The sequence below is a fragment of the Aspergillus multicolor genome (assembly GCF_047715735.1).
Source record: "Aspergillus multicolor strain CBS 133.54 unplaced genomic scaffold BDW74scaffold_44, whole genome shotgun sequence".
Classification (NCBI taxonomy): Eukaryota; Fungi; Ascomycota; class Eurotiomycetes; order Eurotiales; family Aspergillaceae; genus Aspergillus; species Aspergillus multicolor.
The window spans coordinates 112,098-137,219 of NW_027395995.1; the positions used below are offsets into that span (position 1 = coordinate 112,098).

The 25,122-nt window shown below is 52.7% G+C and overlaps 4 protein-coding genes across 4 annotated transcripts; 3 read left to right on the top strand and 1 right to left on the bottom strand.

The window, feature by feature from the left end:
- Positions 1-409: 409 nt before the first annotated feature.
- On the top strand, positions 410-1,432 carry BDW74DRAFT_171249 (elongation of very long chain fatty acids protein; the record flags this gene model as incomplete). Its single annotated transcript, XM_073727282.1, has 3 exons — positions 410-808; positions 860-1,142; positions 1,209-1,432. 3 exons carry the CDS (start codon positions 410-412, stop codon positions 1,430-1,432), a joined length of 906 nt encoding a protein of 301 aa, XP_073578579.1.
- Positions 1,433-5,112: 3,680 nt separating this feature from the next.
- On the top strand, positions 5,113-9,213 carry BDW74DRAFT_188871 (uncharacterized protein; the record flags this gene model as incomplete). Its single annotated transcript, XM_073731832.1, has 3 exons — positions 5,113-5,430; positions 5,503-8,807; positions 8,865-9,213. 3 exons carry the CDS (start codon positions 5,113-5,115, stop codon positions 9,211-9,213), a joined length of 3,972 nt encoding a protein of 1,323 aa, XP_073578580.1.
- A 1,589-nt stretch (positions 9,214-10,802) lies between these two features.
- BDW74DRAFT_183343 (uncharacterized protein) lies at positions 10,803-11,897 on the top strand (the record flags this gene model as incomplete). Its single annotated transcript, XM_073730500.1, has 2 exons — positions 10,803-10,930; positions 10,988-11,897. The coding sequence occupies 2 exons, from the start codon at positions 10,803-10,805 to the stop codon at positions 11,895-11,897; spliced, it is 1,038 nt and encodes a 345-aa protein (XP_073578581.1).
- A 4,860-nt stretch (positions 11,898-16,757) lies between these two features.
- Positions 16,758-24,873, bottom strand: BDW74DRAFT_188874 (uncharacterized protein). The gene is made up of 13 exons (XM_073731833.1): positions 24,255-24,873; positions 23,696-24,206; positions 23,523-23,646; positions 23,398-23,474; positions 20,686-23,313; positions 20,248-20,655; positions 20,098-20,194; positions 20,018-20,043; positions 19,155-19,967; positions 18,782-19,063; positions 18,654-18,728; positions 17,754-18,608; positions 16,758-17,700 (listed from the first exon to the last, which is right to left on the bottom strand). Exons 1-13 carry the CDS (start codon positions 24,848-24,850, stop codon positions 16,822-16,824), a joined length of 7,371 nt encoding a protein of 2,456 aa, XP_073578582.1. The 5' UTR covers positions 24,851-24,873; the 3' UTR covers positions 16,758-16,821.
- Between the last annotated feature and the right edge of the window lie 249 nt (positions 24,874-25,122).

Genomic DNA, 25,122 nt, shown 5'->3' on the forward strand with positions numbered 1-25,122 from the left:
TGAACTCAATTTCGAGACATGGAGTGTTGTAGATCTATACATTTAACTTGTGGCCATAGTATCACGTTGCCATTCATCTCGGCGCATGCCCGTTCCAGGAATGGGGAGATGTCATCCTTTGGAACTGGATACAGGTAGGTAGTCTTTAGTGAGAAGGACAAGGTTCGCGATTGTCGCATCACGGATTCAGTTTGATAATTGCGCTGTTGAAGTCGACATGTCGATTACCCTTGTTTCAAGGGGCTGCGATGCCTCATATTGTAGATAAATTCCCGGACGGACTCAGGGTCTATCTATCTTGAAACTCGAACACTGTGCTTGACATTCTTATCTTCTTTATCTCTTGCATGCTTGCTGCAGGACACTTGCATTGCACCGCATCTTGAACTTCTCTTTACCTCTGTCAACCATGTCCCTCCCGATCCCAATGCCGTCTTTATCCCACCCCTTCGGCATCCACCTCTGGCCACACTTCAGCCGGGCCTTCACAGCCCTAACGGGCAAAACACCCTCAGAATTCCACCTGCAGCCGGGCGTCACCCCCATGACGACGCTGCAGGGCACGCTAGTCTCACTAGCAACATACTACGTCGTGATCTTCGGCGGGCGGCAGCTCATGAAGAACCAGGCCCCCTTCAAGCTGCAGACGCTGTTCATCATCCACAACTTCATTCTCACGCTTATCAGCGGCGGATTGCTTGCGCTGTTCCTCGAGCAGATATTGCCGACGCTCAGGCAAGATGGCGTCCTCCATGCGATCTGTGATGCGCGGGGTGGTTGGACGGATGAGCTTGTGCTGCTTTACTACGTATGTCCCCCGTATATTGAAGAAAGAAACCGCTAATAGAAGATGCAATAGCTAAACTACCTAACAAAATACCTCGAACTCGCCGACACAGTCTTCCTCGTCCTGAAGAAGAAACCGCTCACCTTCCTGCACACGTACCACCACGGCGCCACAGCGCTCCTCTGCTACGTCGAGCTGGTCGGCCGCACCTCCGTCTCCTGGGTGCCGATTACACTGAATCTGACCGTGCACGTGGTGATGTACTGGTACTATTTCCAGAGCGCGCGGGGCATAAAGATCTGGTGGAAGCGGTATATTACCATTCTGCAGATCGCGCAGTTTGTTATTGATATTGGTAACACACTCTTTTCCCCATATTCCTTCTTTTACTTAAATGAAAGTGTATTGACAACGAGTTTAGGGTTCATCTACTTCGCCTCCTACACATACTTCGCCTCGACGTATTTCCCCTGGGCGCCGAATACGGGCCACTGCATGGGCGAGGAGTACGCGGCGGCGTTTGGGGTGTTCATCATCAGTTCGTATCTGCTGCTGTTTGTCTCGTTCTATGCGACGACGTATAAGCAGGCTGCGCCGCGGCTGTTGAGTTCGGCGAGGGCGTTGGGGGGGAAGAAGGGGCTGTGAAATGCAGGGAACTTGGGCGAGTGTTTGTTTGGGAGGAGGCTTACGGTTTTGGTTTGGAGAGATTGGACATTAGGGACTCTGAAGGAGTGGAATGATAGTGAATGGGAAGGGTTGGGATAGTATTTGTACTGCGCTGGACGTGTATCGTGTTTATCTGTATGTTTTATGACCTGAATATGTATTGCTCCTTTTTGCATTGACTGCCAACAAATTTCCGTCTACACCGTAGCAAAAATCAAAACTATACCAATTCTATAGATCTATGCCCCCGGAGAAACTTGTCTTCACCAAGTATGATAGGGTATCAATATAGCCCGAGCCCGGTCAAGGCCCAGCCCGCCAAGTGCCAGCCGCATGAACCCTGGATTCCAAGCCTGCAGTTGGTCTACATTTCTGCAGGTAAATCATGTAGTTGGAGCTCAGACCAAGGCATGTACACGTGCAGGAGTTCGCAAAGTGCGGGAAACAAGCAATGTCCGAGGCCTGCGCCTAACCCAAAAAGTGCCAATGCTCTATCATGTGGATATTGTGCAGTGTAATCTCGTGAGCACGCTCTAAGGGTCCTCCGCAATACCATGCAGTCCAACCGGGCGTTCTTAGCAGGAAACATGTGTTCTCTTCGTCTGTATAATTGGGATTGTCTACAGAATTGGAATTGGGGAGCATAGAGAGAACTCCGGTCCCAGTCCGTGCCCCTGTGAAGTCGAGTCCTTGATTTTCTTACGGTAAGGTCCATCTCCGATCGATTTCCTCCACGAGGTTACTGCCATCAGGGAGCTGGGGCTAACCCGGTCACGCTGGAGCCAGCAAAAGACCCGAGGTATGCCCGTGATCTACAGGGCCGCTGCCAAGGTCATGGGTAGTGACAGCCAATATTCAAGACATCAGTACCCTTCCAAGTCCATACCCACGCCGACTTAGCTAAGCCAGTCGAATTGTCCGGGCAGCGGTCCCTGCAATCAGCAGTAGTTGGACGCACGGCACTTCCAGGTACGGCTTTATCCCGAGACTAGTGATGTCGATGTCGATGGCAGGTGTTCGTTCCTACCCTTGTTTCTGTTCCTTGATCCTGGCCCAGGCCCGGGGAGGTATGCTCGCTCCGTTCGCCTTTAGACCACAAGGTATTTTGTCATTAGCTCGTGGGTCGCGCCCCATTGGTGATTATGGTATGTGTCATGGTCCACTACCTTGCTCATTTCTCTCTTTTCCAACCAACTTTGGCAAGGGAGTATCTTTTAAGCGGAGATGACTGTTCTTGGGAATGGGGCCGGAAGGCATTTTCCCCTACGTTGTACAAATTGGCCACCTTGAACTGGATAGGAGATAATCCATTTGGAAGAACTTTGCGAGGGTCTTTGACGTGACATATCGCCGAGGCATTGTTATTCTGGCGAGTCGAACCACATACACCCTAGTGGATGATGTACACCCAAATCCTTGATTCTACATGGTCGAGAACAAAGTCAGTCTGTAAGGACCATTCTGTGGCCGGGCTCATTCAGAAGCTCGTAACGATCTCGTAGCCCTGCATCTCTTCATCCCTCAGCCATATTTCCTCTCTACAGCAGGCTCGAACAGCGAAAACAATCGTCCTTACCTAAGCGGACTCAAGTCACTCAACAACAATCAAGAGGCCAGGCTGATCCGGAGCAGCAGACCGGGCCGGTTCACGGCACTGATAGTAGCAGAAGCGCGTGGATACTGGATAGTCTGTCGAATTTCAGGTATATTGAGGGTCTTAGACTTAGAGTTGACGGTGACACTGACAGACGTTTGAGGAGTGCCGATGCCGGCTAACGTTAACTATGGCGCCATTTCCAGTAGCGTATTATAGTTTAATTCAATTCCCATAAAATCCAATTCAATTTGTTTATTTTCAGAGAACTGAATATTGATTTTCGATATCGGATCGCCGAATGGATCGTTTCCAGACAGAATACCCGAAAATTGGCCAATTAGGGCTTGGGCTGTACGGAGGATATCCTGAATCAGGACGATGGACCATACTTGTTGAAACGGGGGTGATACTCGATCGGAAAATAACAATCTTAATTACAGATAAGGATAAACTGTTGAATATCCAGTGGCGTTTACATGGACTGTCTAGCAATGGTACGGCTGTGATCCCCGGTGTGGCACTGGCAGCGGAACGACTGCCTAGACAAGCTTAACTAACAGCTGTCAGGCTTGGGATTTAGGCTTGTTGCATTGCTGTCGATCAATGTGGAGGCCAACGCCAGGCTGGAAAGTACCGAGGCACATTTACAAGGAGTTGTTGGCAACCGAATACAAGTCTATAGATCATTTGCTTGTCAAGGTTCGTGATCGGTCAACTTGCAGGATTCTTCAGCAACATTATCTATCGAGTCTCGCATTGATTGCCTGTTCGAACACACCATCTCAAACACCGATCGATCGATTCCATGGGGCTGGGCTGTATCAGATATAGATGGGTGTCAAAGCTTAGAGAGATAAGTCACTGGCTAGATATTAGATCCAGCGGAGATGGTTCTAAGAAAGACCTAGTGCAATTGCTACAAGTAAACAGAAGCTGAGCCCCGAGGTGCTAAGGGCCAGGAGCAGGGGTGAAACAGGCTAAGCTCCAGGGTGCCCCGTTGCCCCACGCAGCTCTGCCAGGCCCTAGCGCAGCCCAGCCAAGCCCAAGCCCAAGCCCACCCCCAACTCCGGGCTAGCGTAGCCTACGGAGTAGCCTAGGCATCCCCCAACTGCCGACTGAAGATCTGATCTGATCGCCGGCTCTAGCACCCTCTCTTAATTTCCCCTCCCCTCGTGTTTCATCATCGCTTCATGTCCAAGGGTCGGTGTATCTGCGGAGTCAACCGCCTTTCTGGGCTATACAGAACATTGTCCGACAATTCGGCATTCATGATCTGTGATTTGTCCCCAATGTCGTCTTAGTCGCTGTTTCATCTTCCTGAAGCTTAGCCCGCCCATGGCCCTGCGCAATGCCTAGACTGGCGATGTCGGCAAGGCAGATGTCGGCATTGGGCCTGTCACGGGCGTGTTTCGGCCTTGGTTGAATTGGATGTGACTGGAATTTGAGTGTAGTCAATCACTGTAGGGCAGAGTAGAGTCCCTCGTGCAGAGTGCAGACTCAGACTCCATAGCGTGGTCTTAGACTCGTTCTTCTTCCTTCTCCATTTCTCTTGTCTTTGCTTGCTCAGTCGTCCCTTCCTCTGGCCAGCTGGGGCTTTCGTTCTTTCTCTTCCTTGGGGCTCTAACTTCTTAGCATTGGACTGGGTCCTTGCTTTCTGCTTCTCCAATCGTTCGTCGAGTCGACTCGACATCGTTCGTTCTCTCGTTCGACCCCGGATTTCGTTCTTGGAAGGCCTCGAAGATGCGATAGTGTCTTCGCTTTGCCCTATCCATCCTTCTACCGTTCTTCCATCTAGCCACTAGCTGGCCTCGATTTTCTCTACCCACTACACCACATTCGTTTATTCAATACACTCTCCAAAATGCGGCCGGATCGCAAAGAACCCACCACCAACGCGACGCCGCGGGTAAGATCCAACCTGAACCCCAACGCCAACCGCAACCGCAAGTCCCAATCCTACCGCGCTAGCAAACGCATAACCCGCGACATGACCACGACCCCGCGCCACAGCGCCGCCTTCTGGCCGGACGCGGGCGCCGAAGAAATCCCCCTGCAGTCCATGATGCCCAACGCGATGCGCATGACGCGGCGGTCGCTGTTCTACATGTCCGAGTGGGCGGACTCGCGCGAGGAGCTGCCGATGCCCATGGATGCGGGTGCTGGTGCGATGCGGTTGAACCGTGCTAGTATGCTTTTGCTTGGTGGTGACAATGTCAGTAAAGAGAAGGAGAAGGAGGTGCTTGATGCGCAGATCGCCATGCCGACGCCGGATGTGGGCTACTTTAAGATTTATTCGTATGCGACGGGGTGGGATCTTGTCCTGCTTATTATTGGGGCGTGCTGTGCTGTTGCGGGGGGTGCGGCGTTGCCGCTTTTTACTGTACGTCTACACTCCTCTCTTCACCTACCATCGTGCGTGGGTAGAAAAGGGCCTGGTGCTAATTATGTGTAGGTCTTCTTCGGCAACATCACCTCGACCTTCCGCGAAGTCGCAGCGTATCAGATGAGCTACGACGACTTCTACCACACCCTGACCAAAAACGTCTTCTACTTCTTGTACCTGGGCATCGGCGAGTTCCTGACCATCGGCATCGCAACCTTCGCCTTCGTGCACACCGGCAACTCCGTGACCCAAAAGATCAGGGTGCGCTACCTGCAAGCCATCCTGCAGCAGAACATCGCCTTCTTCGACTCGTTGGGCGCAGGCGAAATCACCACCCGGATATCGGGAGACATGCACTTGATCCAAGACGGAATTAGTGAAAAGGCTTCTCTCGTCTTGACAGGCGTCGCCTCCTTCGTCACGGCCTTCGTCATCGCGTTCGTGAAATACTGGAAACTCGCCCTGATTTCCACCAGCACCCTCGGCGCCCTCCTGCTCATCATGGGCGCTGGGTCCACAGTGTCTGTCATCTACTCCAAGCGCAGCATTGAGTGCTACGGGCGCGGCGGCAGCATCGCCGACAACGTCCTCAATTCCATCCGCACGGTCGCAGCCTTCGGAGCGCAGGAAGCCCTCGCCCGGAAATACGACACGCATCTCCGCGAGGCAGAGAAATACGGGCGCATCGTGCAAATGACGTTCGCGCTCGTTATCGCCGGCATTCTCGGCGTCATGTACCTGAACTACGGCCTTGGACTGTGGATGGGCTCCCGCTTCCTCGTCGAGGACTCAGACAATGTCCAGCCAGGCGATATCCTGACCATTATGATGAGCATCATCCTGGGCTCCTACGCCCTCGGCAACGTCGCCCCCAACATCCAAGCGTTCAGCGACGCCGTCGCAGCGGCGACAAAGATCCTCGGCACAATTGAGCGCCAGTCACCATTGAACGCCATGTCCGACGAAGGCAGCAAACTCCCCAGTGTGCGGGGCGAAATCCGCCTCCGCAATATCCGCCACGCATACCCCTCCCGCCCCGAAGTAACCGTAATGGACCAATTCAACCTGCGCATTCCAGCGGGCAAAACAACGGCCTTCGTTGGGCCCTCGGGGTCCGGCAAAAGCACGATCATCGGGCTTCTCGAGCGCTTCTACAACCCCGTCGCCGGAACCGTCATGCTAGACGGGCACGATATTGAAACGCTAAATCTGCAGTGGCTGCGCCAGCAGATCAGTCTTGTCGGACAGGAACCGCAGCTCTTCACGGCGACGATCTACGAGAATATCAAGTACGGCCTTATCGGGTCGGAATTTGAAAAGGAGAGCGAGTGTGCGATTCGCGCGCGGGTCGTCAAGGCCGCTAGTATCGCGGACGCGCATGATTTCGTCTCGGCCCTGCCGGACGGGTACGAGACGAATATTGGGTCTCTTGCACTTAGTGGAGGCCAGAAGCAGCGCATTGCGATTGCGAGGGCGATTGTTAAGGAGCCGAAGATCTTACTCCTGGATGAGGCGACGAGTGCGCTTGATACGAAGTCCGAGGGCCTTGTGCAGGCTGCACTTGACCGTGCTTCTGAAGGACGGACGACGATTGTCATTGCGCATCGACTGTCCACTATCAAGAACGCGCATAATATTGTTGTTATGAAGGGTGGCAAGATTGCTGAGCAGGGGACGCACGCGCAGCTGCTGCAGAAGCAGGGCGTGTATGCGAGTCTCGTGCAAGCGCAGAGTATCAAGGATGCCGGGGTGGAAGACCCGGATGGATATGACAAGGAACTGGCCACACTCTGGATCGACGAGGAAGATTCGGATCTTAGCGACGACGACGACTCGGATACAGGTTTGGAGGCGCGGCTGTGCAAGCGGCAGAGCATGTTCCCTGGCCTGTCGAAGCCGAAACCACAAAATTTCTCGCTGTGGACGCTCATCACCTTCATTGCCAAGTTCAACAAGCGCGAAAAGTACATCATGGGATTGGGACTGGTTCTTTCTCTCTTTGCGGGATGTGTCCAGCCCGCACAGTCTGTTCTCCTGGCCAAGGCTGTCAATGCCATCTCCACGCCCATCAGCATGCCTGATAAGCTCCGGCACGACACGAACTTCTGGGCATCCATGTTTCTGATGACGGGATTGATAACTATATTCCTCTTTGGCTCTCAGGGTTCATTATTTGCTTTCAGCGCTGAGAAACTCGTTCGTCGCGCGAGGAGCAAGACCTTCCGTGTCCTCCTGGGTCAAGATATCACCTTCTTCGACGAGGAGGAGAATACCACTGGCACTTTGACCTCCATGCTGGCCACGGACATCAAGAATCTCGCTGGTATCAGCGGCGCCACGCTGGGAACCCTGCTCATCGTCACCGTCAACCTCTTCGGCTCCTTGATCGTCGCGCACGCACTGGGCTGGAAACTGGCATTAGTCTGCTCCTCCGCCGTCCCTCTTCTTTTACTATCAGGTTTTCTGCGAACCTGGATCCTCAGCCGCTTCCAGGCCCGCGGCCGCTCAGTGTACCAGAAATCCGCCAGCGACGTCAGCGAGGCCGTAACCGCGATCCGCACCGTCGTCTCCCTGACAATGGAGCAAGTCATCCTGGACAGCTACAAGACCCAAACAGCAAAACAAGTCCGCGACGACATCCCGACCGTCCTGCGCTCCAGTTTTCTCTATGCCTGCTCCGAGGCACTGCAATTCTTCTGCATGGCGCTCGGCTTCTGGTACGGCGGGACGCTGCTGGGACAGCACGAGTACAGCATCTTCCACTTCTACGTGTGTTTCAGCGAGGTGATCTTCGGCGCGCAGGCGGCCGGATCCGTGTTCTCCTACGCGCCCGGTATGTCGAAAGCAAAGCACGCAGCAGGCGAACTGAAAGCCCTGTATTCCCGTAAACCGCGCATCCACGGGCGCAATGTGATTGGGAACTCAAAACCAGCCGCGCGGAACGTCCTCCCCCTGCCTCCCTCATCCTTAAAGGGGTCCATCGAGTTCAGGAATGTGTACTTCCGCTACCCCACGCGCATGAGCGTCCCCGTGTTATCAGGGTTAAATCTACACATCAAGCCCGGCCAATTCGTCGCATTCGTTGGCGCAAGTGGCTGCGGGAAGTCAACGACCATTGCGCTGCTGGAACGGTTCTATAACCCTCTCCCTCTCCCCGGAGCAGGCGGGATCTTCGTTGATGGGCGGGATATTTCAACACTGGACTTGCAGAGTTATCGCCGCCAGCTGGCGTTTGTTGGTCAAGAGCCGGCGCTGTTCCAGGGGACTATCAAGGAGAATATCCTCCTTGGCATGAAGGACGGTGAAGTCGGTGATGAGGATATTATCCGTGCTTGTCGGGACGCGAATATTTATGATTTTGTGATCTCTCTCCCGTACGCTCTCCTTCCAAAACCCACCCTTTCATAGACAGCTGCTAATAACCTGGATAGGCAAGGCTTCAACACCGAAGTCGGCTCAAAAGGCGGGATGCTCAGCGGCGGGCAAAAGCAACGCATCGCAATCGCACGCGCATTGTTACGAAACCCGCGGATTCTACTGCTCGACGAAGCAACCTCCGCCCTTGACAGCGAGAGCGAGCGCGTCGTGCAGGCGGCGCTGGATAATGCGGCGAAAGGAAGAACAACGGTTGCTGTTGCGCATCGACTCAGTACGATTCAACGCGCGGATGTGATTTATGTCCTGGCGAATGGGAAGGTTGCAGAGATGGGGAGCCATGAGGAGTTGCTGAAGAAACGGGGGCATTATTTTGATTTGGTGAATTTGCAGAGTTTGGGGTAGTTGTCTTTATTCTTGGACAGTGGGATGATTGTATGTGTATGTACAATTTAATTTTATGAGGTTAATGGACTGTTTAATAAGAAATCTCCAAGGTATGGTGTGGTCGGGTTGAAGTTGGGGCTTCGTACGGTCGGCGGTCGCAAAGCCCTAGAAAGCCACTCTGGTGGTCACTCTTGGGGACAGAGTAACCTGACCAGCTGCTTCAGCTTACGTCTACATTTACCATGATGTCCGTAATGTAGACAATGGAATTGATACAGTTCCTCCCAATTTATTTCAACTGTTATACGTTGATACTTGGTAGACTCGTACCTTTCGGTCGGACCATGGCCCCTGCAGGGCAGGGCACGATTTACTTGAGAGCCTTGACACAATGTCGTTGTCTCTCTTACAGGACCACAAAGCAATCATCGACGAGGAATAGTCATCAGGGAAAAGAGGAACTTAATTATTGTTAGAGTTTCCACGTGTTAGCTTTGTCACAAGGGGATCGGCCTTTAATGACAGTGAGGTTAGTAAATCCTGACTATGCAATGATCCAACGGTCGCAAATTGCCCATACTCTGCCAGTGTTTGTCTGATTTACCTACAAAAATCACTGTAATGAAGTAATCTCAAGTATCACAAGGATGATAGAACCTTGTCGCAATTAAACCTCCACGTGTCGGGTCTGATCTGAACACTAAGATTGCCCTCGGATGAGGATCACCATAACGGCAGTACATCGCCAGGAATCATGAAGATCAGAGTTCAACCGCTCCAGGCTGGAAGACAGCTCCGTCACTAACCCCCAAGGTTCTCATCTTCACCTCTGACCCCTCGTGGCCATCACAAGGGCACAGTAGTGGGCCCCCCTGATCCGGCAAGTCTCCTCCGACCTCGCCCGCCTAAGCAGACGCAGCCTAAGCAGACTATCAGCGCCAGAACCGGGGATCAGCTCGGCCTGCATTCCGCGCTTGTGCGTCTCCGTCTCCGCTGCAGATGCAGGATTAACCGGTTGACCCAGACCCAGAGATTCTCTGCGGGCAATGCTTATGCCTAATCAGGCGCAACGTAGAAACGCAGATTCCATGGAACGCGATCGCCACCATGCCCATGAATATGATCCATCTGGCTGAGCGCCATTGCCCTCCACGTGCTACTGCTCGGCAGTGCGCATCTACCGAAACACGCCCGTTGCCCCTGCTGCAGAATCCGAGACGGCCGTTGTGATGGCGTTGGCCCTGCGTGATTTAACGGGCTGACTGGCTGGAACTGGGTCGATGGGTCAGGGCTGATAACCACAATGCGTCTAGTTCTGGATCCAGTCAGGGCAATGTGATGGATGGATGGATGGATGGCGACACCTGATCGACCGATGGTTTTAGCTTAGCTTGTCTGGACTGCTGGATTATATTAATTGAGGTATGGGGAAGGGTGCTGGGCCTAGCTTCGATAGTTCGAACATTTAATCTCGCTGACTCGGAGACCTCTTCTTATAGTTAAGTTATCTTTGACTTGTCCCGGGGGTTTGGTTACTACACTCTACTTCGCTCTTTACCTACAACTACAATCTTTACACAAAACAAATCGACAGTCACTCTCTCAACATGAAGAGCGCCATTTCCCCAGACATCTGGGAAACAAAGCGCATGCTCATCACGAAACTCTACAAAGATGAAGAATGGCCGCTCAAGCAAGTCATCAAGCTTGTCCAGACAAGGGACTTCCACCCTAGGTATGTCCTCCCTATCCCATCATATCATATCCAACCCCCATCTAACAACCATCGCAGCGAATCCCAACTTCGCAGCCGCTTAAAAAAATGGCACATCACCAAACCCTCCCGCAAGAAGTACGACGGCAGCCGCCGCCTCTCCGGCGCAAAGAAGAACCAGAACCTGGGCGCCCAGAAGCGCCCCTCCGACTCTTCCCTCTCATCCGCATACCCGCCCATCCCCTCCGCCTCCACATACCACACCCTGCACTCGCAGCGCAAACTCACCCTCGACGAAAGCGATTCCTTCTCCGAGGGCTCGCGACCCTCTGTCTCAGCACACGCTGTCCCCGAGATGTCCATTTCCCCCGCCAACCGATATATCCTCCCCTCCAGTCCTCACGACGACGCAAACGTAAACGCACCCTTCACGACCTCAATGTACACGAATAGCATCCTGGCGCCGTCAACGCCGATATCGCCCGCTGTATATGGGATGGACGATGCACATGCGACCATGAAACGAACCAGCGATGCAAATACGATATACTTCTACCCGCCCGAGAGCACGAGTCCGCACTCATTTCCTGCGACAACGGTGCCTGTTACGTCTGCATATCCCGCACACGCCTTCGCGCCGTACTCAGATCCGAGTCCGCTGGGTCTTGTGCCGGAACATCCGCATGCAGATTATATGAGCAGTACCGCGAGTTACGGGATCCATCCGTACCTCGCCAACCAGCCGAGTCACAGTCACAGTCACAAGAACAACCAATTCGGCGTCCCGCTGTCAGATCTGCCGCTGCCGTTGCTTGACGGGTCAGGGTCGGGGTCGTCGTGGGTTAATCACTATCATGGCCATCAACCACCATCACCGCATTCCGTCTCGGGCTCGCATTCGCATTCGCATTCGCATGCGCATCCGTACTATGAGGATGTTGGCGTCGGGATAGCACCGCCGATATTCCAGGCTGGGCATGTTATGTAATTTTACGCTTCATTCACCCTGTTTTCCGATCCCTACGGGATCATGTATTCGCTACGTCTTACTGTACCACCGCTTCGCTTCGCTTGACCCGTTATTATTACTACCCAGGACTAGCTAGACTAGACAAAGTTAATTTGATTGCTGTGCATGATATACTTTACCTTGTTTCAGTTGTGTTTACTTGAGCTTACTTGTTTCATCTGCATACATATCTGCAACGGCTCCAACTTACCATAATAATCTACAACGGCCGAACCTAGTCAACGTATGACGCATCATGAACGTAGATTGCAAATGATGAGCAAGCCATGAGCTGATTAGGGCCAGCCGGGGCAACGGAGATCACATCACTCGAACAGGCGATGGATCCACCCACTCCGGGCAATCATCAGCCTTCTGGGATCAGCCCGGCCGAGTCAGGTCACAGGACTTGCTGACCCACCGCGCCTTGATGTCGTTATCCACATCGATAGCTGGGCCTTGTTATCTGACTTGCTTGCTGCTGTTGACTCTTGAAGTGCGGAGTTCGTTCCGATGTCCGCTGGGCTCAGGCTTGGTGCTGGATTCCAGCCTCCAGCCCTCGCAAAGCAGAGGCAGCGACAGAGGCACATACAGGGCAGTCTGTAGCATCCCCGCATTCTGCCTAGCCTAGTTCACATTTAAGGTACCTAACCCGTACAAGGCGTACCGTTGGCTCTTAGTTAAGGACCTCCTTTTCTTCCACTGCAGGGCCAGGTAAGGCTATCCTATCCCTACCACCTTTCCATATCCTATGGTAGTCTACTCGGAGTAACCCAACCTACCTCACTTCATCTTCCTAGTTCTTAGACAGTAACAGACCCCCCACATCGGAACAACTACCACACCCGGCCAGCCTCCGCGTCCGCTCCCATACGGGGCCATACCATACCGCGTAGATCATGCACCCCACAATACAAAGTTAACTAGCCCACGCACTAAGCCAACTAGCTGTTCCAGTGCCTTATCCACCTTACTCTGCCTTGTCTAGTTAGTGCTCCGTAGCCACGAGGGCCAAGGCTCGAGCACCGCTGCTCTACAGGCACGCTGCCCGAACAGGCTACAACTGCACGCTATCGACGGGGTCTGGCGAGTCGTGAAGGTTGGTGGCGTATGCAACTGACAGCGAAGGCCTTACTCTGACTTTATTTTTCCAGGAATACGAGAGAGAGAGAGAAGCGTCAGTTAGTCTAGTCTCAACTCTCAAGCTGGGGTTTGGCATTGACTGGTGGTTGGGAATGCACCTCATTACCAAAAGCAGCATAAGTTACGCTGTATACAAGACCCTTCTGCGCTTTGATTGGCTGACATATCGCTCTCGGTGCGCACGACCAATCAAAGACGCAGAATTAACCGAGGCGATTCTGCATCTTCATTCTTCTCAGTCTCATCCGACCGACGTTTCTCCGGTTCCCAATCGGATGCCAGGAACCGGTTCTTACCAGTCTTAGGCAAATTTGCTTTCCATGGATGACGATGTTACAAAATCAATGATTGTCAAGAGGCGTCCGGCTCAGGCGTGACCCGAGACTCTGGGACAGCTACGGCCGGCCGGTGCGGACTGCGGTAGGCAAATCATCGCGCGGAAGCACATCATCTCGCCACCGCAGCTGCTTATTGGCTCGCAGGGGGAGTTTTCGACGAATGAGGAGTGAAGCTGTACTGTGAGGCTATTGTGAAGTATTGTAGAGGATATTCTTAGATTGTGTACTTTGTCTAATGTGAGGCTCTACATCTCTTCACGCATGTATCTTTGAGGCTTTGAGCTCTAAATAGACCAATTGCAGTGAAGCGCAAGGCACTAATCTAAGGTACTATAAGGAACATTCTCCAAGTATAGGCGGACCTGAGGCTGAGGCTGGAGTACCCCATATGGGGTTGCCCATCCGATATTCCTGTACGGAGTAGATGAGCGATTAAACTCTTCACCTTACTATAGAATGGCAACTTTGTTGACAGCGCGGAGATACATTGATATTCCCTCATGGAGCTCCCTGGTACGCCCTCAGATCCCTGTTCGCCACACGATGCGTTCCATACTTTGCAATTGCGTATCTCGAACCCGAATGTCAAGCTTCAACGGTCGACAATCACCTAGGTGATGGTTGACGGTTCAACCCTGGAGATGTCTCGGCCTTCCGCATGCGGCGAGCTCCGAAAGTGTCACCCACATACACAACCATGGAACAATGCTGCAGATAGTCTACGGAAGACATGTTCCTCGCCTCGAGCCCGAGTTCGCCAGTGCCTAACCAGACTCAACGCTGGTTGCTGGTTTGGTTTGGTTACTGGTCAATGGTCAGTGGTACTGATCTGCACACCCGTCGCACCTGCGTTTTACTCTTGGGTCACGTTCACTAGAAGCGTTCGTCCTCATATCACATTTTATTCTTTGCCGCCACGTGGACGGAGTCTGGAGATATCTCCCGGATCGTCGCAGCGCTCATCTCATTTTCTGCAAGACTTAGGTGAGGTGCAGCCTCTAGCCCGCTTACATGAAGCGCGGAGGGAAAGTTTACTCCTTGCTGCGTATGGGATATGAAGATCTGGAGCGGCTTGCTTAATTTCCCTAGCATCCGGTTGTAAGTGAAGGGTAATGGTGATAGACATATACATGATTCAGAACTTGCGCTAGTTTTGTAGGTGAGCAGTGCAAGCCCGCTACCTAAAGGGATCTGCGTTCTAGACGCAGCGCGGGAACATGATATCGGGGTTTGGGCTCGGGATTGTTGTTGTATAGTCCTAGACGTGTCGGGCTAGAGGAAGTTTCCATAGCGGATGTTACGGTTTGCGAGTTATGGCATCTATTGTTCCATTCACAGAAAATTATATTGCTGCAGCTTGATATAGACTGCGGTATCAATGGACTATGGAATGCATCGTACACTAAGACTTTAGTGCAGTATCATCCCTAAGCAGTTTATCTGGTGCTCTAACATGTCTATGGACGAAGAGTATGTTCTTCTATGCTACCTACTGTGTATCCTATTCCTTTTTCAGAGGACTCCAGCATAGAACCCTGAATAGAGGTGCACAAGAGAAAGCAATCTAAGAAATCTGGACATGACCTTCCGACCTCAGGACGGGGTATATTGACTCTATTACTTCGTCTTTGTCTTGACTTGTCAGAGACATTCTATAGGTAGGTCAGTCTTTATATTCTAACAGGTTCACTTAGAGAGGGCAATGCTCTCGTAATACCCGGAGCAAAGCAGTGGACATTATCAAATATATATTTCCGTATATGACCATGCATTACACCACTACCATATCCAGCGTTATACATCTTGCTATTCAGTTTCGCTCGATAAATCTACTTAGAAAACGACGAAACTTGAAGACTTTGGCACAGATTCTACGTAGCTTAGAAAGTATCTTGGTGCTGCGTAGTGCACTAGCCATCTGGCTATCATCGGCACTTACCTTCTTCATGACAACAGTCTTTGTTGCCAAAAGCGAGGTATACAACTCGACCAAGCTCCTAGCTATACTTTAGCCGCAGTCAAACTCATCAATCATCTATCTCTGACCTTCCTGTGCTCAGGCCAGGTCTCAAGGTTGGATCCTGGAAACACCATAAGGAACTTCTACAGTGGTATCTGAAAAGGTATCCCATGGCCCTACCAAAGACATCCGTATCGTAGTCAAGTAAAAGAGAACCTCTAGACACTCTTCTTGTATCAGATCGTCCGATAGAAGGAGTGGCAATCCCATCCTTGCCACTGCACGTCAAAAAGATACGAGTCAGGCCGGACAGCTGGAGAGCAAGCTCTACCATAGCGCCTAATGCGGCGGACGGGAAGATCATCACGATCCGTAAGCGAGCAGAATACGAAGGGAATACGCACCTGAAGCTCAAAGCAGTGCTCCCAAGGAACTGCAAGGAAAGGATTATTCTCTTGGTGCAGGGGTAAGGTGAGGAGGGATGGCACCGTCCCTAAGATGGTCTACCACGGGCACTGACAGGAGCATCCAGAACGCCATCAATATGTAATTTGATGGGAGATCATTATCACGACTCCAATCGTTTGACCTTGGTTTATTGAAATATCGTGGGCCAGGGGTATATTTCACACTCTGGATACGGCCGGCCGGGTCACATCATCTCAACACTCTTCCAAATGCGGCGGGATAACTAAGATACATCATAACAGCAAGCATGAAGGCGCGAAGAAAAGAGATAATCAAGACCCCTGGGCCCGGGGGATTCCCGTGCCCACCTTTACACCCTGAACTATGCAGGTCCAGGTTCAAGACCACTCAGGCGTCACGAGTCACGACAGCGCATCTCCATTTTGTGCAATCTGCAATCTCTTTTGCAGACCCGAGGGAGCGGAACCCCCGGAAGGTCAGTCATGGCAGACCCATTCGCTTACAGCATTGCTATCTTATTGGGTGCCGAGAGGAGCTCGACCCAGAGAATGAAGTCCGGGTCGGCGGAGACAAAGGCTCGCCGACGTCGGAGAGGGTGATGGCGAGGGAGGTATAGGAAAGATTGAGGTGCAGATTGGTACGAGGTGAATAGTGGATGATAGTTTATAGGGGTGGGTGTCTTACTACGGGGTGTAGTATGGGTGATGCTCTTTTCGTTAATCGATGCTGGGATGCTGAGATGGTATTCCTGTTGCTGAGCGACACCCACGTTGCGACCGGCTATGACGTCTGCAAGGACCAGTCAATCAATCCGTGGATGATGGTATGCCCTAGCGATGTCGAGTCAGGTGCCCTGAGTTTTGATGGACAGTATACGGGCGCGATTGTTCATCAGAACAGTACATACGCGGGCGAGAGCATTCAAGCTCATAATAAGACAGCAACAACAAATCAATTTCAGTCTGCCAACATAGATATACTTCAAGGATACCACGAACATCCACCAAATCCACCTAATACCTACTAACCTTCATCAAGCAACCGAATGCCTCTTCTTCATCTCCTGAATCGCCAACCCAACGAGCCCCTTGACATTCCCCGCAGCCGTAATCTCAGAGAGGGGAATCTGCACCCCGAGCCTCTTCCTCGCCCAAGCCCGCGCCTCAATCGCAATAAGCGAGTCGATAGGGATATTCCCCATGGCCTTGAGATCCTGTTTACCCGCGACATCGCTCTTCCCGCCCTTTGCCTTGGCCGGCGAATTGATCATGTGTCCGACTTTCTTGATGAGGAACTCCTCAGTTGAGGGGCGGTTCAGCATCTCGGGGTCTGCCTCAACCTGTGCAACAAAGTCGACGATGTCGTCGGCTTCGCCGGAGCTGTCTTGCTGGCGCTGGGCACGGTTAGAGAGGATGGACATGCGGGTGTCGCCGGTTCGACGGGCCCAGGGGGCTGTTGAAACGAGGCCGAGGACTATATGATTGAGGTTGTAGCGGCTGTCATCGGTGGATTTCGATTTGGCTTTGGACTTGGACGAGTGGTAGATCAGGGCCTCGATGGCGTCAAGAACTTCCTGCTCCTTGGTAAAGCGCCACTCGAAGCGGCCGCTGAAGTTCTTGATGATCTCAGGGCTGCGGCTCACATAGCCGATGTCTGCGACCGGGCCTAGGTCGAGGACGGACGCGGGCTGGCCGAGGGAGTGGCGGTGTCTGGCTAGAGCGTGGATGAAGCTGTTGGCGGCTGAGTAGTTGCACTGCCCGGCCATGCCAGTGACTCCTGCGATGGAGCCAAACATGAGGAAGAAGTCGAGGGGTGTGTCTTGGAAAGTCTGATGCAGTTTCCAGGTGCCGTGGGCTTTGGCTGCCAGTGGGATTGACCAGTCTTCGAAGGTCATACGCTCCAGACTTGTATCCTAAACATGTGTTAGCATGTACTCCGGTAGCTTAGAAAAGGTCGGTTCGTTACCCTCAAAGCTAGGGCAAGTTGAACGACTCCCCTGACCGGCTTGGGGCTTTGGGATATAGTCCTTTGCACATCATCTGTCTCCGACGCGCTTCCCTTAACATATACCACTTGGCAACCCTGACACTCGAGTTCCTCTGCAAATGCCTGATGATCCTCGCCTTCACCTGCACTCGGTGAAAGATACAACAGACAGCGGGCGCCCCTCTCAACCATCCAGTTGGAGAGAGCGCGGCCCAGTCCACCAAGTCCTCCACACAGGAGATACGCGTTGTCGGGGGAGAAAGTAACTTGGGCCTGAGTGTCTTTCGTAGGAAGCTCACCCAGGTCATCCGGTATTCGGACAACAATCTTCCCCATATGCTGTCCAGTCTGCATATACCGGAAGGCGTCGGCGACGTCGGCGGCCGCGAAGCAGGATATCGGCGATACAGAACCAACAAGTCCTTTCTTCACTGGGACAGAGCTGTCTGGTGTTAGTAAGTTGCGCGAGGAAGGGTGACCAACATACAATTCGGCCGCACTATTCAGTGTTGCCTCGTCCATATATTCTCCCAAGTCAACGGTAACAAACGACCTCCGACCTACAAAGTGCTTCATAGGGAGCATCGCATCGGCAAGCACATCGCGTCTGCTGATATCGTACATTGCTCCACCAGGTGCGACACACTTCCACGATGTCCGGAGCAATTCGCCACTCAACGAACTGAGGACAATGTCTGCTCCGCGGCCGTCGGTCTCGCGCATGAGGTCGGCATAGAAAGATGAGTCGCGCGAGTGAAAAATATGCGACCGTGGGATATCGAATGTGTCGACCAAGTACTGCGCTTTTTCGTCATTGCCGACCGTCGCATATATCTCCTGCCTGTTAGCGTTGTAAGAATAATCAAGTGGCGCCCCTACCTTTGCGCCAATGCCTTTGCAGATTCTAATGGCCGCAATACCGACGCCCCCAGCCGCTGCATGGATCAATACAGACTGCAGAAGTGCAAGTTAGCAATTAGCATGGACCAGGAGTTGAATCAACCTACCTGTCCCCGTTTGAGATTGCCGAGCCTCAAAAGGCATTGAGCTGCTGTCAGCGAGACAATCGGCGACGTTGCACCTTCCTCCAGCGACCATTCTGCAGGAAGTGGAATAGCCTTTGCAGTGGGGACAGTAACATGCGTCGCGAAGCATCCTGGTCCCAAGAAGATGACTCTATCTCCTTCGCGAAGCTTTGAGACACCAGGACCGACCGAATCGATCACTCCACTACCTTCAAGACCGAGTTGCTCAGGAGACGCGATGAGACCTAGGGCAGTGATAATGTCCTTAATATAAATTTAGCAATCGTAACCGAACTTTGTGGGTTTCGATACTTACCTTGAAGTTCAATCCAACATATGCCACCCGAATACGAACTTCATCCTGGCCAGGAACAGCGGGATTGTCTTCCCTCCAGACCATAGAGTCGATCAGACCCATAGACTCGATGCCTAGCCGTCTTGGAACGGCATCCTTGGGAGGGGTTTGGAGTTCCATCTCGGTATCGGTAGCCTCATACCTACTGACGTGAACTACTCCATCAATAATGGCATATTCGTCCCTTCTTGGCTCCTCCTCTGAGCAACCCCGGCGCCAATGGTCGTGGACTTTGAGAAGGTGAGGAATAGAAGTCCCGTCAAACTCGTCAATGTCAAATATCGAAAGGGTCTTGCCCTCGCAGTGAGATTCGCCATGCAAGGCTCGCAAAAACCCGTGGACCAAGCCATAACGAGGATCATCCGAGGTGACTTGAGACATCTTCGTAACCCACAAGACATGCTTGACTGAAGGGCTAAGCAGAAAGTCCTTCAACTGCTGGAATGTGTCTTCGGTCACGTTGAATAGGAATGGCTCTGTTGCGTCGAGAAGTGAGATAACGTTTCCTTCTGCCTGTGGCGGATGGCTGAGCGAGCACATGTTGACTTGGTACCCCTTGTCAGAGAAGTACTTTGCGACGCCCACTACCCATGGGCAATGCGGCTCCTGGGTAAGCAAGTTGACTGTGCAATCTTCCGTGGGTAGCAGTGGGCATGTCGATACTAGATTAACCATCTGGCTCTCTTCGTGGATGGCAAAGTCGATGCCATCGAATCCAACTGCTGTCAGCTCCTGCCTCCAACGATCTACCGGCACGTAAGGCTTGTCTACTCGCTGGTCATTCTCCCCTACCCACCAGCCTGGCAGCAAACCCTATCTATCGTTAGCATGGTCCAACAAGACAAGACGAATGCGTAACGTACGAATATGTACTCGGCTACCGTAAATTCTGGAATGACATGTTAGAGCTCATCCGACTTATGCACTAACCTAGCTTACTTACCCTCACCTATCTCCTGAAGGAAAAAACGGCCGCCAGGGGCTAGGAGGGACTTGATGTTTGTCAGGGAGCGGTTGAGACTAGGTGTGGCGTGGACGACCTAAGAAAAGTAATCAGCCGCAGGGTAAGAAAAATTCATGGCTGGATACAGACATTGGAGGCAATAATTAGATCGTAACTGCCCAGCTGATACCCCTGCTGGGCGGGATCCTCGCTAATATTGAGCACAGCATATTCCATAGCATCGACCTTTGAAAATCGTTCCCTCGCTGGTGCCAGGAACCCCGCAGAAACATCAGTAAACGTATACCTCGCATACACTCGACTCCCATCCGGTGCGTGGAGATATTCGAGGAAGCGAGCCGTTGCGCTACCGGTTCCAGCCCCGACTTCAAGGATGTTGAGCTCAGGATTTGAGTGGCCAAGGAGGGCAAAGAGTTGCTGGCACGAGTCAAAGGAGAGGACCAAGTCATAGACCTGTTTCAAGCCATCGTCTTCCATCAGGAGGTGCAGTGCGTTACTGGTCCCGTCAAGCACGCCCTCTATGTTATCCAAAACTCGCTGTGTGCAGGCCAGCATGGGCGCAATGACGGGGAATTGATCTGCTTTATCGCGCAACCAATTTGTCAATTCGAGAGACTGCGACGAGTCGAATGGACATTCCGGCGCATATCCATAGTCGGACAAGCGCCAGACGCTCTGCTTCTCGATTCGGCTCTCGCTCATTTGAAGCCATCGCTTGTACTTGAGCAGGTGCTCTTCTGTAGGCTCCACATCCTTGGCTCGTCTTGCGGTTTCTAAAATATCGAGGTCGACAATTCGGTCCCGCAGCTCGTTGTCTTTGGTCACCGGAGGCGGTGGTTTTGCTAAGGCCTTGGGAGACAGGAAGTCAATATGCGGCATCCAAGCAGGCCTCGTGGCAAGCTCGCTGTCTTGTTGTGACGATCCATCATCCCCGAGCACATGGAGTCTCATGCCTCTGATGGAGAGGACCGTCTCGTCATCCGCCGATGCACCAAGGTCTCCAAGTACAAAGTTCCCATTATCAAGATCGGCTTGGGCTTGAACGCACATTTCCTCTGTTTCCGGGCCAATGAATATGTCCTCAAAAAGCACCGGAAGACTGCGAATATTGATGTTTCGCGCGAGGCCGTGGAACATGGCAATCGATATCACCTGGAGGCAGCGATCGATTGTAGACGGGTGCATGACATACCGGCTGGGAGATACCTTGGTCGTCTTGACCGTCGCTGTTGCTTTATGCTTGATCGGATCGCCGTAAACATCGTCTAGCCCGCGGAATTCCCGGTTGTAATCCATCCCCACCTCTCTTAACGCCTTGTACCAAGCGGCGGAAGCCACCCGCCTCTTAAGCTTTGTTTTCTCCTCTAATGGCATGCTAGGGGAGACTGATGGCGGCGCTATCCGGACCTGGCCCACGCAGAGCCGGATCGCTTCTCCAGACTGAACAGCGGTAATGGAAAACTCATGCCAGTCTGAATCCTGAATATCCGAAACCCGAGCGGGGCGTAGGTTGGTGATGAGCTCCACGCACTCGTTGCTATCGAGGAAGAGGGCGTACTTCAACAGGAGATGGTTGATCTGGTAACTGACATTTGGCTTTGACGCGAGTTGCTGAATAGCCTCGCCAACCATGGCAATGTATCCGGCACCGGGGAACAACGTCTTGCCCATGATCCGGTGACCGTACAGCCACGGAGCGTCGTCAAGCACGAGATTGTTCCGCCATGATGGTTCGATGTCTGTCGTGCCCAACACCCGCGAGCCCAGCAGCTCATGGTGAGGGTATTTGCGAAGTCTCCAAGCCTCGACTGCTGGTGTTTGATCCCAGTATCTGGTATCGTGCTGCCAAGGGTAAGGAGGCAGATCTACAAGAAGGCTGCCTTTGCCGTTCACAGCGCTAAGGTTGACCGGTACACCTGAATTATAGAGGTTTCCTGCCGTGTAGAGTACCGATGTTGTTGGATCTTCGCCTCGTACCAGCGACGCGATGTAGGAGCATGATTCGCCGCGCTGGTGTTCCGATAGGATCTGTCGCAGCGGTCCAGACAGGGCTGAGTGTGGTCCGATCTCCAAGAAGGTGCGCTTTGTTTCCTCTTCGTCCGACTCCAATATGGCGCGAGTTGCCGTTAAGAAGAGGACGGGCGACTCCAGATTCTGACGCCAGTAGTTTGCACCCAGCTCAGTAGGATCGGTGATTTTCTTTCCTGTGACAGAGGAGAAGAAAGGTAGCATTGATGGTCCCTTTGCCGAAAGTCCCTGCAATGACACCTCGTAGTCCTCGCCGGCGTCCTGCATGTGGGCGGAGTGGTATGCTTTATCGACGCGAAGTAACCGGCAGAGAACATCGGGATCATCCGATTTGATATTGCCAACGATGCGATTGAGTTCGTCGAGATCCCCGGATAGAGTTACACTGTGCTGGCTGTTTTCGCATGCGATGACAACACCGTCGACCAAGTAGGGGGTGACTTGCTCACGACCCAGGCTTACAGCCGCCATCCCTCCTTTCCGAGTCACTTTGTTCAAGATCTTCCCTCTGTGGTAGGCAACTATGATCGAGTCTTCCGCCGTGATTGCCTTAGCAGCGTATGCAGCTGCAATCTCTCCGCTGGAATGACCAGTCACGGACGCCGGCGATATTCCCCATCGTGCTAGGAGGTTCACGAGGCCGATCTGAACAGCGCAACATAACGGCTGGGCAAGCTCTGCGCGGTTGAGTTTATCCGGGGTGCTATCTTGAGACAAAAGATCTTTCAACTTCCAAGCGGGTGGCCGGTCAATGTGTTGCAGGGCGCGGTCTAGCTGCTCAATGCTTCTCTTGAACACCTCAAAAGTCTCAATCAATGCTTTACCCATCGCTGACCACTGCGCTCCTTGTCCGGTGAAAACGAATGTGACTTCCGGAATGGCTTTGCAGTCTGCAGTGCCAACATGGAAGGAGCCACTCTCGCGGGCCTCCGTTTCGAGAAGGAACGCCCTCTGCGCGAGGTGCTCCCGTCGCTCTCCCAGAGTGAAAGCAAGATCTGCAATTCTCTCTGGCTTCTCCTGGATGTACGCCTTGATGTCTGCTATTCGCCTTCCAAGCGATTTCTCGCTATTGGCCGACACTACCAGTAGCCGAGGGTGCGACAGTCTTGTGGGCCGGCCATTGCATGCATCACTTAGGCTGAGGGAGGAGGCAGAATCGAGGATCACCTACGGGTCAATTAGCGGGGTCGACGATATGTAAAGACGGTAGCTTACATGCACATTTGTCCCTCCAACACCAAAGTTGTTTACACTGATTCTTTCTTTACGATCGGTCGGCCAGGGCAGCTCGTCTTTGGGAACTGTGAGGTTTGCGCTCTCGAAGGGAACTGTGCCACTGGTCAGCATCTTTCCTCCTTCCATCGAGGCAGACATACTACTGGGGTTCGGATCGACCATATGTATATGAGGCAGCACAGTCTTGTTTTCCAAAGACAGGACTGCCTTGATAAGACTGGTGAGCCCGGACGTCCCTTCAGAATGGCCAAAGTTTGGTTTTGTCTGTTGCCTTGTCAGCTTCTTCATCTTTCGTGCACGTCTAAGTACTAACCGATCCGACATGGATTCCTTTAGGAAAGACCTTTGACACTGCAGACATCTCCGCGGTATCACCAGCCATCGTCCCGGTTCCATGACACTCAAAATAGGCTGTCTGTTCCGTGTCCTCAATTCCAGCCTTTTTGTACGCCTGCCTAATGAGCTCCTCCTGCGCCTTTGCCGAAGGCGTCGTCAAGATCAAAGTGTGTCCGTCGTTGTTACAGGTTGTTGCTCGAATGACCGCCCGAATCGCATCTCCATCCCGTATAGCCGCGTCTAGTGGTTTGACCAATACGGCGTTTACAGCTTCTGCCCTCCCAAAGCCATCGGCCGAAGCGTCAAACGTCTTGCAGATCCCATCTGGAGACAAGACTCCGCTTGACGAGAGGCTCATATGGAGCGTAGGGGTCAGGATGAGGTTAGCTCCGCCTACAATCGCCGACGAACACTCGCCGGAATAAAGGGCCTGACAAGCTTCATGCAGCGCTACCATCGAAGCGGAGCAGGCGGTTTCGATCGACATACTGCTTGCAGTTAGTATTATCCCTGTCGCATGAAAGTGAAACACCTACGTTGGGCCATGCAGGTCCAGGTTCCACGCGATGTAGCTGGACAAGAAGAAACTTCCTGCTGCAGCTCCGATCATTGGATTCCGCTGTTGGCCATCCTTGAGCGTTAGCTCTGACCAGTCCACACCCCACGCACCGATATAACAGCCCATCTTCTCCCCCCGGTATGTGGTCTTTCCTGCATTCTCCAGACACTCATATACAACCTCCAGCAGAAGCCTCGCGCGAGGGTCGGATCCAGCGGCCTCCATCTCGGACGAAGCAAAGAACGAGGCGTCCATCATGGAAATATCGTCATCGAGGAAGTAGGCCTTCTGCTGCCTCATCGAGTACGCCACATCCCCATCGTTGTGGAAGCCGTCGATGTTGAATCTGGACTCCGGCACCTCTCGCAGACCGTCCTTCTTTTCTCGCAAGAAACGATACATGGAAGGGATGGAATTGACCCCACCAGGCAGCCGTGCCGCCATGCCGACAATGGCGATAGGAGGAGGGCTTGCATGATGGGTTTTCATGGCTACAGGTGTCTCTGCAATCGGAGTCGTTCTGTACAGCGGATGGTGCGCGCTCTCAGCCTGCCTCTCGCCATTTGTAGCCATCGGGTCCCGCGGAGAAAATAAGGATTTTGGCGGTTCTGCTGGCGAGTCTCCAGCTGGAAATCATATGGGGAAAGGCACAAGTCACGCTTGTGACCTTGGAACGTCGCCCGTTATATTGCTCGGAATTTAATGCTGTCCGTTCTGCGCGTCAGGATTCGTATGCTCCGTCACAGTCGCACCGGGTGTAAGCATTGTTGCGGACAAAACGTGCTTCCAGCCTGTTTCATTGGGCTCTAATCAAGGAAGCTGCGTCGACATGCGTTACATTTTTG